Below are 14903 nucleotides of genomic sequence, written 5' to 3'. Positions count from 1 at the left end.
CAGCTCATTTTTATTTATACAGGCGTATTACATATATAAATATTTAATATTATAAGCCATTAGAAGTATTATTTTTCTTTCTAACCTTTATTTTTATCAAAATTGAATTTTTCCATTTGAGGAATATTCCATACTTATCTCTAAAATTTCTTAAGGATAAAACATTCATGGTAATTTAAATGCAATATCATTGTATTGACAAATGTATGCAGCAACTCCTCCATCAGAGACACAATAAATTATTTATGAGCTGTTGGAGAGCAATTTAATAAAATTATTCATTTTATTAATTAGAACCATTTTTGGTGTTTTTTTTTACAGCTAATACAAGTAATCTATATAAAGAAAAGAATATTATCTATTTTTGAGACATTTCAAGCATCGCCACATCATATTCGAATTTTAATTCAAATAAAAATAGATTAAATGAAATTTTAATTTTGAGTTATGGGCTTCAAGATAGATATATACAATTTACTAGGGTTTAATGTTCCTAATGATAGTGAGTTATGTTTATCAAAATCAACATTTATAAGATATAAATAAAATGATTTATACTCAAGTATTGTAGATTTTTTGTCATTATCTTTGTTTTTCAATAAAATGTTTGAAGATTACAATCATTCATAATTGATTCTTGTAATAAACAGTTTTTTTCACATAAAACGTTACTTGGTTCTTTTGTTGTTGTTACATCAGTAGTCAGTACCAAACGAATAAAATCACGAAGAGAAAATATATGATACACACGTTTCTAGCAACCAGACAATTGGACTTATGAAAACAATTTACAATCAAATTGCATATTACGTACGTATGCAATCTCTATAATTTAGATGTTTTAGATTTCTTCAGAAATGTCTCTTATTTATTAGTCTAAAGGTTTTGTGAGTTTCAACTTTCAAAAGAAAAACTCTCTCAGGCATATTTTCCTACACAGCTAAAAGAAGCAAAACCTTTTTGAAAAATAGATCTCAACCACTTTTAGTTTCTTATTCTAGTAACTTAAGACTTTGGAGACAACTTTCGGCGTCCTTTGGCCGGCTGTTTGCCGACATCTTGGTGAGTCCGGCGAAGGAGTCGCTCCTCACAACAATCCCCACCTCATCCAAATACACCAAGCTGAATCTTGGAAAGCTTTACCTACAAGGGTGGGTCAAAAGTACAAAGCAAAGATGAAGTTAGCCATGCTCCACCATGATCTTACCCCACCTGAAGTACAAGCTTTCAATGTGGTAATCTCTTCTCTCTCTCTTATTTAAGTCTCCTATACTAAATAAGTTTGAACCTTCTCACCTTAGTGTGAAGAACCATATCTAGTTTGGGTTTTTGTAGCTGAAACTCTAACTCTCAGCTGGTTTTAGGCAAGAAACCACAGTCTTTAAGAGAAAATCATCTTAGCTCTGTATAAAGAACCCTCTCACCTTTGTGTGAAAAACCCTCTCACCTTCGTGTGAAGAACTTGTAGCTTCAAAATGGACAGAAAGACGCCTTACCACCTAAAAGGCAAAGGAAAACAGAGCGATTATGACCCACTTGTTCGCAAAAGAGTCAGAGCCCCAGAGCTAGATAATGTGGATCTCATTGAGGCAAACTCTCTTACCCTGATGGGAAGACTCACAAACCCTTCACATCAAAGAATATGGTCACTCATTCCATTCCTACCAAAAAGATGGAACTTAAGAGGAAAGGCTATTGGATCAGACCTGGGAAATGGCTGCTTCCAATTCCTATTCGACTATGAAGAGGACCTGCAGAAGGTACTTGACGACAGACCTTTTCACTTTGACCACTAGATGCTCATTCTCCAAAACTGGGAACCAATTATAGACCCGAATTTCCCCTCCAAAATTCCTTTTTGGATAGAGCTCAAAGGGCTCCCAAAGCACTTTTGGAAGTTGGAGATGATTACATCTATTGGAGAGGGCTTGGGAGAAATGATAGGGCATGAAATAACTCCCAAAGTCATCATGATGAGGATAATTATCGATGGACTGCAACCTAGAGTCAAGGAAACTATTGTGGAATTCCCAGATGGGAGCGAGACACTTGTGACTCTCATCTATAGAGGCCTCAAAAACCACTGTCTCCACTGCAACAGGTTGAATCACGAAAAGAAAGACTGCCCCGGGTTGACAAAAACTGCTCCGAGTAGAAAGGACCCTCCTTCTCATCAACAACTCCACTCCCTTGCTCTTCACAACTACTCTACTCACAGAGAGGAGAACAGCACATACAAAGAAACTCATGCAAGACACTCTCACCTGGAGTACTCTAGATCCCATGGAGTTTATCGGGACCAGAGTTCAGGAACCAGACTAAACAATAGCTATCATGCACCAAGAGAGAGGACTGAGTTCCAAAGGCCCCATTACAATGGAAAGACTCCATCTAGATCAAGCGAACAATCTCATAGAGGTTCACACAAAAACTATAGCACACCCTACTCGGAGAGACAGTGGCCTAACCTGCAATGGAGAGAGAAGGCTAACTCTAGAGGAACCGTTAGAGCTATCTCCCAGGATTTCTCTGGAACATCTCGACCTAGAAGACCTCCCCTAGAAAGAGCCTCAGCCTTCGAGGTCACTCCCCTTCCTCCTCTACCCCCGATCCCCACAAGGGAGGAAGTCTTAAACGATCTCAGAGAAGTCACGATTCTGTATACGAGTTGTGCCGACCCAACAGAACAAGTTGCTCGAAAACATAGAGTACTCCAAGGTGAGGCCAAAGACCTAATGAATGAAACTGCAGACAAGATCATAGGAGCAGCAACAAATCAGAACTTTACCTTGGCAGAAAAGCAAAGTGAACCTTGTCAGGACTTACCTTTACATCATGCTCTGTTACAAGATCCAGCTCATGCGGCTGCCAAAAAGAAAAGGGGAAGCCCCCCGATGTAAAAACCTCAGAATAAGACCGCTGTTCAACTTACGGGTGCAAAATCAAGTAAAAGAAATAAATTTTTAATCCAAAACTCACCAAAGAGGAAGAACACTCCACAGAAATCAAATCCTACGAGTGAGGAGACCCTTCCTACAACCATTGCTGCCCCTACAAACCAAAGATTCACTGCACTTAGCGAGGAAGGCGGACCCTCTACGAGTAAACCAGCACCAAAAAGCACCATCATACCTCCTATGGTGAAGAAGAAGGTGGATTTTCAGAATCCACCTCCACCTCTTCCTTAAGAGTTCTGAGCTGGAATTGTTGTGATTTGGGGAACCACATGCCAGTTCTTAGACTGAAGGAGATTCAAAAGCTATCTTCTCCTGATATAATTTTCCTCATGGAGACAAAGAATGTTGATGACTTTGTTCTCAACAAACTTCAATGCCTTGGATTTTCAGCAAATAAGTTGGTACCTCCAAATAGTCCTGGTAGTGGTAGACTAGTGCTCTTATGGAAACAACATGTGGATATCGAAATCCTCCAGGTCTGTCCCAACTTCATTGATACATACATTACTGCGGAAGGAAGATCCTTTTATGCTACTTTCCTATATGGAGAACCTGAAAAAGCAAAGAGAAAGGCAATTTGGGATCAGCTTTCGTCCCTGGGCCAAACTAGAGATGAACCATGGTTTCTAACAGGAGATTTCAATGATATTATAGACTCATCTGAAAAACAGGGAGGACCAAGTAGACCGGAAGGATCCTTTGTCGACCTCAGAACATTCATGTCTGAATGTGACCTATTTGATCTCCAACACTCTGGTAATTTCTTGTCTTGGCGAGGACAAAGATACGACCATATAGTACACTGCCGGCTAGACAGAGCAATGTCTAATAGCTCTTGGGCTGAAGCTTACCCTCGGGTCGTGCTGAATACCTCAGATTTGAAGCCTCAGACCATAGACCTTTGATCACCTATTTCGATCTGAGAAAAAAGAAAAAGAAAGGTCTATTTAGATATGACAGAAGGCTTAGAAGAAACAAGGAAGTGACACAACTAATCAGAGAACATTGGGGAGTGGAAAAGGTGGAAAAAGTATAGCACAAGATTGCTAGATGTAGACAGGCAATCATTCAGTGGACCAGAGAAAACCACAAAAATAGTCAAAAGCTAATCGAAAAAGCTAAGTAGGAACTGGAGCTAGCTATGACAAACCCCTCCTCCACTACTATCACAATTGCTTTCATAAACGATAAGCTAAAAAGGGCTTATAATGAGGAGGAAAAATTTTGGAAGCAAAGAAATCGACAACTTTGGCTAACTCTGGGTGATAGAAACACTGGTTACTTCCACTTAGTCAGAAAAGGAAGAAAAGCTGTGAATAAGTTCTCTGTTATTGAAGATGATAATGCGACAGCTTTCTACGAAGAAGATCAAATCCTCAAGGTCATCACAGATTATTATCAAAAACTTTTTACAATAACAGGCCACACAAACAGTTCCACTGTCAATGAAGCCCTTAGTCCTTGTATTTCAGAGGAGATGAATGATATACTAATAGCCTTACCTTCAACAGAGGAGATTAAAGCAGCCTGCTTCTCCATTCATCCTGATAAGGCTCCGGGGCCTGATGGCTTCTCAGCTTGCATCTTCCAATCCAACTGGCAAACAGTGGGACCTCAGCTATCCCAAGAGATACAACAGTTCTTCACATCAGGAGTTCTACCACAAAGGATCAACAACACACATGTTAGGCTGATACCAAAGATCCAAAGCCCAAAGACGATTTCAGATTACAGGCCAATAGCATTATGCTCTGTATACTACAAGATAATAGCAAAGATCCTTACCAAAAGACTTCAACCTATTCTCCATAGCATCGTGTCTGAGAATCAGTCTGCCTTTGTGCCACAAAGAGCAATCTCTGATAATGTCCTCATCACCCATGAGGTACTCCATTACCTCCATTCCACTACAGCAAAAAAGAGATGTTATATGGCAGTTAAAACTGATATGAGTAAAGCATATGATAGAATAGAATGGGGATTCCTAGCTGATGTCCTAGAGAGACTGGGTTTTCACCGAACTTGGACAAACTGGATCATTCAATGTGTGACTACAGATAGCTACTCATACCTGCTGAATGGCTCTGCTCAGGGGCTGATCCAACCTTAAAGAGGAATCCGGCAAGGCGACCCACTCTCCCCATATTTGTTTATTCTGTGCAGTGAAGTCCTAACAGGACTCTGCAAAAATGCTCAACTGGATCAATCTCTTACTGGGATCAAAGTTGGAAAGAATAGCCCAAGAATCACTCACCTCCTCTTTGCTGACGATACAATGTTCTTCTGCAAGGCTGACCAACAAAATTGCTCCACTATGACTGAAATCTTGAGGAAATATGAAGAAGCGTCGGGCAAAACGATAAATGCATCAAAATCAGCCATCACCTTCTCAACAAAGATATCCTCTAAAATCAAAAACAATATCAAAGAAAAATTAGGGATCTAGAAGGAAGGAGGATTGGGAAAATATGTAGGACTCCCTGAACTTTTTGGCAGGAAAAAGAAAGACCTTTTCACAGCAATAGTGGATCGAATCAGACAAAGAGCCCGCAGCTGGTCTTCAAGGTTCCTATCCACCGTGGGTGAGACCACATTGTTGAAATCAGTATTGGCTGCAATGCCAACATACTCGATGACCTGCTTCAAGCTCCCCTCCTCCCTATACAAAAGAATTCAATCAGTACTTACACGATTCTGGTGGGACTCTAGTATGGAAAAGAAGAAAATGTGTTGGGTTTCCTGGCAGAAACTAACACAATCCAAAGGAGAAGGAGGCTTAGGGTTCAGAGATTTACAACAATTCAATGATGCCCTTCTTGGAAAGATCAGCTGGAGAATCCTAACAAACCCAAACTGTTTGCTGGCAAAGGTTCTTTTGGGAAAATACTGTCATACAAACTCCTTCCTAGATAGTGTGGCTCCGGCAAACACATCGCACGGATGGAGAGGAATATGCATTGGAAAAGACCTGCTCAAGGGCCAGTTGGGAAGGGTAATTGGAAATGGGACTGCTACTCATCTCTGGGAAGATCCATGGATCTCTCTTACCTCTCCACTCACCCCAATGGGACCAGCTACAGAAACGACTAGGAATCTTACAGTTTCTCACCTTATCTCGCCTGTCACGTTGGATTGGGACAAAGAGAAAATTCAACAAACTGATACACAGAGTTTTAAACCCTATTTTCCTACTGCAAGTGCACATCAAAGAAGTAGTACTTAGGGGTCGAATCCCACGAAGACCAAGTTTTACTCTATGGTTCTTTTGGTTCAATTTCAAGCTAAAACAATTCAAAGTTGGGTTTGTTTGGTAACAGTAACGCGATTAAAACGGTATAAAAAGGCAATAAGCAAAACACTAGATCAGGGATAATTCTCGGGAATCTCAGAGATAGCAATTAAACAACTATTCAGGGCATAGATTAAGTACCAGTCTAGAACTCAAACATAAATATAAACTGATCCACTGTCGTGGTATCAATAACTCTATCTGATCGATTCTGTGCGGAAACGCGGAGCACATGCTCAGACATCCGGAGCACATGCTCGGCGGTCCATAAACCCTAAACTGTCGTTTGAGCCCAGAATCGCAGACAAGCATTAAAGAACAGGAATGATAAGTTCACAAATCACCTACACATCAACTTTCGCAGGTCTAAGATAATTTGCCCACTAATGTCTTTTCTAGCAACCTATTACACTTTTGATGAATAGATAAACCTAAAATCATAGATTGGGTGATCAAATCAACCTAAGCATTAAGACTAACAATAGTGAAGACAATCGATTATATAGAACCCTATTTGTGTTCTGTTGCTAACCCATGAAACCCCTTTTGAAACCCCTAATCTAGCAAAGAAAACTACTCAGACATAGAGAAATGAATCATAGCAAAAGATGAGAAATTCAATGACATAAAAATAAAAAGGGTTCAGAGAATGCTTCACAAGGTAGCCGCTCTTCTCCCTCTCACAAAAACGTCGCTCAAAAACAAAAAGAAAAGGTATTATTTTCTCTCCTAAAAACCCTAGGTTAAATAGCATACAAGTAGAGAAAAAAAAAGGAAAGAATCCAAATCAAATCTCCCTATTAAAAATCGATCTCCTCCCCCTTTCTCTCACAAAGGATCGCCTAAAATAAGGGGAATTAGGCAGGAAATTGGCGCCTAGATGCTTGCCACGTGTCGTCATGAAACCGTAGAGTTGGGAGCATGTGCTCGGAAATCGGGAGCATGTGTTCCTGGGTCTAAAATCAGCTTTTCTGCTCCAATTCAACTCCTTTCTGCTCCGATTGCTCCTGCTGTTCCAATCCTTGCTTTTAGCTTCTTAGCCTCTTATTATAACCTGAAAAGGACTCAAACAACTACAAAACTATCAAATAAACGGGGTCAAAGTGAGTCAAAACCATAACATATCAACTCCCCCAGACTTAGATCTTTATTTGTCCTCAAACAAACTCAAACCAAGCGCCAAGAGAGCCAAGGTGGGAACTCGCAAAAATCTCAGAAACCGTGAGTAGACCATGACCTGCAGACCACATGTGTTAGAACAAGCTATACCAAAAACTTCTCCAGCAAACATCTCCAAAACCAGAACCATAATTGGCAATCAAACCCAGAAAAAGATCACTTTCCAGACAAAGACTCTTTACATTCAATTAAAATTGGCGTGAGCTTCTCATTAAGGGCATTAAGCTAGTGAAATCGAGGCTTGGTAGATAAAAGACTGTTTTAATGGTGGAGCTATAGAGTGCTTAGGGGTTACCATTACTTCGAACGAGATGCAGGATATCGCACAAAATGGTAAGGGAGAGTGGACTCATTGATGTCCACAACCTCTAATCACTCTCCTCTTCTTATCTTCTCAAACTCAGCTTCTCTTTTCTCCTCAGGGTACAACGCATGCTCGGGGGTGTGTAACACTAGCTCTGGTCCCTTTCCATCATCCTTAAGCGTTTTTTTTTTTTTTTTTTATATATATATTTTTTTTTTAGAAATGAAGGATGATGGGGGATCTTCTTCTGATATTGCCCCTGGAGCATGCGGACCGTATCCTAGGCTCTCTCTCTGCTCAAAACAACTCGCGGACTCGGATGTATATAATTTCGGAGCAGGTGCTCGCTGGGTTGGAGCACGTGCTCTGTCCGTCCGGCTCTTTCCTCTTTGGTTCTCCAGCAAGAGCGAGTTAGAGATTGTGTCAGTCCTGCTCTCCCCGACCGTTTTGCACATAGCTGCACAGAATGAGAAAACAAAAATACAAGTGCAAGTGGTTTGAAAGGAGGTTAGGCTCGGGGTGGGTACTAACTTAAAATGAGCTAGCTATTCAGGATCAGCAAGATTGGCAAAATGAATAAGAAGTCCTGAATATGTGACATGTTCCCTATCCTAATGCCCAAAACGAGAAGAATTTAAATCCGGTTAGGTTCCAATAAAGTAGAGTCTAAGTCTTTCCGGTGAAACCTTAATGGGATGAAGCTTTTCTGGCCAGGAGAAGGGTCCGAATGTGAAGAGGTATTAGCTCGTCTCTGTACTCTTAGTTCTGCAACAATGGTCACTAGGAAAAACGGTCAAACTCACAAATGGTTAAAAACATCACAGATTTCGGTCCTAATTCCCACAAGTTTTGGTTCGACTCACATGACAAACTGACTCAATAAAAAGAAAAATAAAGAAAACCAAGGTCATAGGTGACCCTCCCCCGGACTTACTTCACACCGTCTCCGGTGTGAAAATAAGCCAAAGAGAGACCTAGAAAATAAGAAAGAAAGAAGAAGAAGGAGAAGAAGAAGAGAGGAGGGTGTGCGATTTGGTGGGTTACCTGGGCCTGGTGGGCCTGGGCCTGAAATTCATTAAACTTACCTGGCCCAATCGCTCTTCTCTTTTTCTTCTTTTGTTCTCTGTTCGCCGAGCATGTGCATCGGGTTGCTCGCGTCCTGCGAGCATGTGCTCCGCATCTTTTTTCTTTTTTTTCTCAGTTCGCCGAGCATGTGCATCGGGTTGCTCGCGTCCTGCGACCATGTGCTCCGCATCTTCTTCCAACATTCCTGAAACCAAAAAGAGAAGAAACAAATCCTAAAAAGAAAAAGAAAAACTCAGCAATATATACCTGGTGGGTTGCCTCCCACCCAGCGCTTGTTTTAAGTCATTAGCTTGACTCGAAAGCTCCTTAGGTAATAGGAGGGTCGCCTAGGGCGAAGGTTTCACCCCTTGCGTGCTCAGAGGCGACAAGATATGGTTTCAGCCTCTGTCCATTCACCACAAATTCTCCTCCTTTTGTGTCCAGCAACACAACAGCCCCATATGGTCTAATCTCCTTGATGGTGAAGGGTCCGGACCAACGTGATCTTAGCTTTCCGGGAAACAGTTTCAGCCTAGAGTTGAACAACAAGACTTGATCATTAGGAGCAAAGGTCCTAGTGAGGATCCGCTTGTCATGGTAGGCTTTGGTACGCTCCTTGTAGAGTTTTGAGTTTTCATAGGCGAGGTGCCTAATCTCCTCTAGCTCATGCAGTTGCATCTTCCTCCTTTCATGGGCGCTCTTAGTGTCAAAGTTCAGCATTTTCACTGCCCAAGCGGCCTTGTACTCTAGCTCAACTGGAAGGTGACACGCCTTACCATACACCAAGTGAAACGGTGTAGTCCCCAGGGGTGTTTTGTAGGCGGTTCTATAAGCCCATAGAGCCTCATCTAGCTTCAGAGACCAATCCTTCATTGTTGTGTTCACTGTTTTTTGCAAAATGCTCTTGATCTCCCGGTTAGAGATCTCAACTTGGCCGCTTGTTTGTGGGTGGTAGGGGGTGGCGACCTTGTGCCTCACTCCATTCTTCTTGAGAAGACTCTCAAAGACCTTATTAATGAAATGCGATCCACCATCGCTAATGAATACCCGTGGGACACCAAACCGTGGGAAAATAACCAACTTGAACATCTTGAGCACGGTCTTTGCATCATTATTGGGGCTGGCCAAAGCTTCTACCCACTTGGACACGTAATCTACAGCCACCAATATGTACTCATTGCCGAATGAGTTCGGGAAAGGTCCCATGAAGTCAATTCCCCAAACATCAAATACCTCAACCTCCAAGATGAAATTCTGAGGCATTTCATTCCTCCTGCTGATGTTCCCTTGTCTCTGACATGTGTCGCAAGTAGACACGAACCGCTGTGCATCTCTGAACATGGTAGGCCACCAATAACCCGCTTGAAGAGCTTTGGACACGGTTTTGAAAGTAGCAAAGTGTCCAGCATAGGGTGAGCTATGGCAATGAAACAAGACTCCTGGAACCTCTTCCTCAGTCACACACCTCCTGAAAACACCATCCGAGCAATGCCTATAGAGGTAAGGCTCATCCCAAAAATACCGCCTTATGTCTTTTAGGAACTTTTTCTTCTTGTTCCCCACAAACTCAGTAGGTTCTTTCTCTGCTGCTAGGTAGTTTGCATACTCTCCAAACCAAGGAAAACTCGGCTGTTTGTTGGTATCGATTGCCTTGCACGGGGTTTTCGGAGCATGTGCTCCCAGGCGGAGCATGTGCTTGGCGGGATCAAAGATGCCAATCGAGTAAACATGTTCTTCAGGAAGGCTATCATCCAAGGGTATCTCTTCTTCTATCCTCATTCTTGACAAGTGATCTGCAACTCCGTTCTCAATACCCTTCTTGTCTTTAATCTCCAAGTCAAACTCTTGAAGCAACAAAATCCAACGGAGTAGCCTTGGTTTTGCATCCTTCTTGGTCAGTAGATACCTCAATGATGCATGATCAGTGTGAACAACCACTTTGGAACCAACAAGGTATGATCGGAACTTCTCAAAAGCAAACACAACCGCTAAAATTTCTTTCTCGGTTGTAGCGTACTTGCACTGAGCCTCATCCAAGGTGCGGCTGGCATAATATATCACGTGCAGCTTCTTGTCTTTTCTCTGTCCCAGAATCGCTCATACGGTATAATCACTCGCATCAGTCATGACCTCAAAGGGAAGGTCCCAATCTGGCGGTTGTACAATCGGAGCGCTAACCAAAGCTCCTTTGATCGTGTGAAAGGCCTCCAAGCAAGCAGAATCGAAATCAAACTTCACTTCCTTACACAACAGCTGGGTAAGTGGTTTTGCTATCTTGGAGAAATCCTTAATGAACCGTCTGTAGAAACCGGCGTGGCCAAGGAAACTGCGGATCCCTTTTACCGAATTAGGCGGTTGTAAACTTATCATCACCTCAACCTTGGCTTTGTCAACCTCAATGCCCTTTTCAGAAATCTTATGTCCCAGCACTATCCCAATGACCATGAAGTGGCATTTCTCCCAATTCAGCACCAGATGTTTGTCTTCACACCGCTGCAACACCCTGCACAAATTAGACAAACAAACTGAAAAGGAGCTCCCATAGACGGAGAAATCGTCCATGAAAACTTCCATTATATCCTCAATCAGGTCAGTGAAAATGGACATCATGCATCATTAGAAGGTCGCTGGTGCATTGCACAAGCCAAACGGCATTCTGCGGTAAGCAAAGGTGCCGTAAGGACATGTGAATGTGGTCTTCTCTTGATCGTCGGGATGGATTGGGATCTGAAAGAAACCTGAATAGCCATCTAAGAAACGGTAATAAGGATGGTTAGCCAATCTCTCAAGCATTTGATCAATAAACGGCAAAGGAAAATGATCCTTACGGGTCGCAGCATTAAGTTTTCTATAGTCTATGCACATGCGATGTCCCGTAACTGTCCTAGTAGGAATCAACTCATCCTTATCATTCTTAACCACTGTAATTCCACCTTTCTTAGGGACTACATGAACTGGACTAATCCAGGAAATATCAGAAATAGCATAAATTACACCCGCATCTAGAAGTTTCATTATCTCTTTCTTAACAACATCCTTTAGATTCGGGTTCAACCTCCTCTGATGTTCTATCGAAGTCATTGATTCATCTTCTAGATGTATCCTATGCATACAAAGATCTGGTGAGATTCATGGGATGTCATCTAGTGAATACCCTAGAGCATTTCTATACTTCCTAAGTTCACAAAGGAGCAAAGCGGTCTCTACATTGTTTAGTTCAGAGTTCACTATCACGGGGTATGTAGAGTTAGGACCGAGGAACGCGTACCTTAGGCCGGCTGGAAGTGGTTTCAGCTCTATCTTTGGAGCTCTTAACTCGCTCCAAGGACCGTCCGCTGACTTTACCAGAGCATGTGCTCCGAAATCCGGAGCAGGTGCTCCCTCGGCGGATTCCTCCCCTGATTGGTTCTCATCGTCTAGGCTGGCGTAAGCTACCAGTTGCTGGAACCGTGTACCTGCATCCAAAATGCGTGTAAAACCATCAGCTTCCTCATTCAAGAATCCATACTTACCCTCTGCCTTTGTCAAGGCAACCTCCAACGGGTCGAGAGTGAGAACTTCATCGGTGACCTCATGTGCAACCTCTGAACCATCATCAACCACAAAAGTCTGACCATCTATCATAGGTTTCTTGAGCAGCTTATTCATCTCAAACCTTGCGATCATATCCCCCAGCTGGAGATCGATCGCTCCCCCTTGCACATCTATAATCGCGCCAGCCGTGCATAAGAATGATCTACCTAAGATCAGGGGGTCACGTGGTTCTTCTTCAAGTTCCAGAACCACAAAGTCTGCTGGTATAAGCGTGTCCCCTATCTGGACATGTAAATCCTCCAACAGTCCTATGGGGCGCTTGGTGGATCTATCCGCGAATAGTAACGAAATCCGTGTAGACTTGAACTTCGTGTATCCCAGCCTTTTAGCCACTGAATATGGCATAAGGTTCACACTGGAACCTAGATCACAGAGGGAGTTTGCAAAAATCGTTTTACCGATTCTCACGGATAAGACAAATCGCCCTGGATCATCTCTCTTCTTTAGCACTTTGTTTTGCAGCACAGCACTGCACTCTCTTGAAACCATCATCACGTTCTCTTCCTCTGACACTCTCCCAGAAACCAACCCTCTCACATATCTCTTCAAAGCAGGTATCATCTGAACAACATCAGTTAGGGGTAGTTTTACCGTCAATTCTCTCAACATCTCCTTGCACTTTGCATCCTCCAAATCCTTGCGAGATTTCTTAGGAGGAACAGGGTAAGGAACCCTAGGGGTGTACACGCGTGCAGGAGGTACCTCAGTAGGAACGGTCTGATCGGGAGTCGGGAGCACATGCTCGCTGGATGGGAGCACATGCTCGCCGGATGCTTCGACTTCTTTTTGTCTCAACGGTAGAGTCTCAGCAGCATGTTGAGGAAGGTATTCTTCAGCAATACCTTTGCCCTTGTCAAGCCTAGCGGATGGTGCTTCTCTAGGGGGTAACTTCTTTCCTCCCCTTAGCTCAATCGCATTGACATACTCGTTCTGCGGGTTTGCTTCCCCTTTTCCGGGCAGAGTCCCAGGAGTTCTTTTCACGGCTTCAGCAGTCTGTGCAACCTGAACATCAAGCTTCTTCACATGTGACATTACTGCCTCATACTTCCCATTAAGGTCATTGTACATGGTATCGACCTTAACGTTGATTTCCACTGAAGCTTTTTGTTGATTCACCAAGAGTTGTTGCATCATGTTTTTCAGCTCATCCTGAGAGCTGCTAGCAGATGAAGGTCCCAACTGCTGGTTCATGAAAGGCAGTGCTTGCTGAGCGCTTGTATATGTCTGCTGGTTCCCCCCTTGGAAACGGTTTTGAGTGGGCAAAAACTGTTTGCCTTGGAAGTTTTTTGAGAAGGTTTTCTGATAACCCATCTGATTCTGAGCTCCTTGCTGCGGATACACCTGATCCTGAGGATTCTCCACGTTGGTGCTTCTATAGGACAAATTCGGATGGCTTCTGTAGTTCGGGTTGAAACCCCTGTTCTGCACAAAACCTTGCCCACTCACATAATTAACCTCCATCGTTTCATCCTCTCCATCACAAATCTCCTGAGCTAGCGGCATGCCTCCGGTCTCATCGACAAAATGGACAGTTTTCTGGCTCCCCTTCAGAAGAAGGTTCACCTTGGCTGTTAACTCGTCAATCTTTTGCGTATCGACACTGTTGACCTTCACGGACCTGTCATACTCAGGAGCCTTGTTGCTGGAGCTTGCAGCTAGGTTCTCAATCAACTGATATGCTCCTTCCTTAGACTTTGTCATAAAATCCCCATTACTGGCCGAGTTGAGAACGTTTCTGTAGTCCCAGTTAACTCCATCATAGAAAATGCCCAGAATCTGTTCATCACTGAATCCATGGTGCGGACACTCTCTACGGTACTCTTTGTACCTCCCCCAAGCCTCAAAGAAGGCTTCTCCAGTGTGCTGTTGGAACGATGAAATCTTGTTCCACAGGGCAGCGGTCTTAGCCTTGGTGTAGAAATGGTCCAGAAACGCAGACCTACACTGTTCCCATGATGTCAGAGACCCAGGTGGCAATGACTTCAGCCAACGTGAAGCTCTATCCGCAAGAGAGAAGGGAAAGAGCTTGCACTTCAGAAAGCCTGGCGGTATCCCATTTGAACCAGTGGTGCTACATATCTCCTCAAAATTCTCGATGTGGTCCATCGGAATCTCAGCTGGGAGACCGTGAAATAGGTGCTGCTTCACTAGAGAGATCATCTGTGGCTTGATCTCAAAATCTTGGTTCGGGATGGTGGGAGGAACAATCGCCGCTCGGTTGGTGTAGAACACATGCGGGTTGTCCTTGTCCCCAATGGACGGTTGTGGCGGCGCGGCTCTTTCGTGTTGAGCACGGAGCAACTGCTCCAACTGTTGTCGAAGTTGCTGCAACTCGGCAGCCATATCCTCATTGTTTCTGTTGTCACCCATGTTGACGGATTGAAACTTTCTATTCTTGCGGTTTGTTCTTTCTGCCAAAGAGAGCTCTGCGACTGACAAAGCAACTAGTTCTTCGGTGTTGTTTCTTCTTGTAGATCTTCTTGACATGCACCTGAAACACACGCAAAGAAGAAGC

General features: G+C 43.2%; 1 protein-coding gene and 1 non-coding gene across 2 annotated transcripts; both read left to right on the top strand.

Moving 5' to 3' along the window:
* The first annotated feature begins 3226 nt into the window (after window positions 1-3226).
* Window positions 3227-3862, top strand: LOC147935724 (uncharacterized). The gene has a single exon (XM_087470239.1). It carries the CDS (start codon window positions 3227-3229, stop codon window positions 3860-3862), a length of 636 nt encoding a protein of 211 aa, XP_087326365.1.
* A 10315-nt stretch (window positions 3863-14177) lies between these two features.
* On the top strand, window positions 14178-14284 carry LOC147935723 (small nucleolar RNA R71). The gene has a single exon (XR_015569792.1). It is a non-coding gene; the product is annotated as a small nucleolar RNA R71 (small nucleolar RNA).
* The last annotated feature ends 619 nt before the right edge of the window (window positions 14285-14903 follow it).

The sequence above is a fragment of the Camelina sativa genome, chromosome 10 (assembly GCF_030686135.1).
Source record: "Camelina sativa cultivar CO46 ecotype springtype chromosome 10, ASM3068613v1".
NCBI classification, from domain to species: Eukaryota; Viridiplantae; Streptophyta; class Magnoliopsida; order Brassicales; family Brassicaceae; genus Camelina; species Camelina sativa.
Note: the sequence above shows the minus strand (reverse complement) of the source record. Positions and strands in the feature narration are given on the sequence as shown.

Excerpts from the sequence above, each read along its gene's own strand:
- LOC147935724 (XM_087470239.1), top strand. The coding sequence starts at position 3,227 with ATGCCAGTTCTTAGACTGAAGGAGATTCAAAAGCTATCTTCTCCTGAT.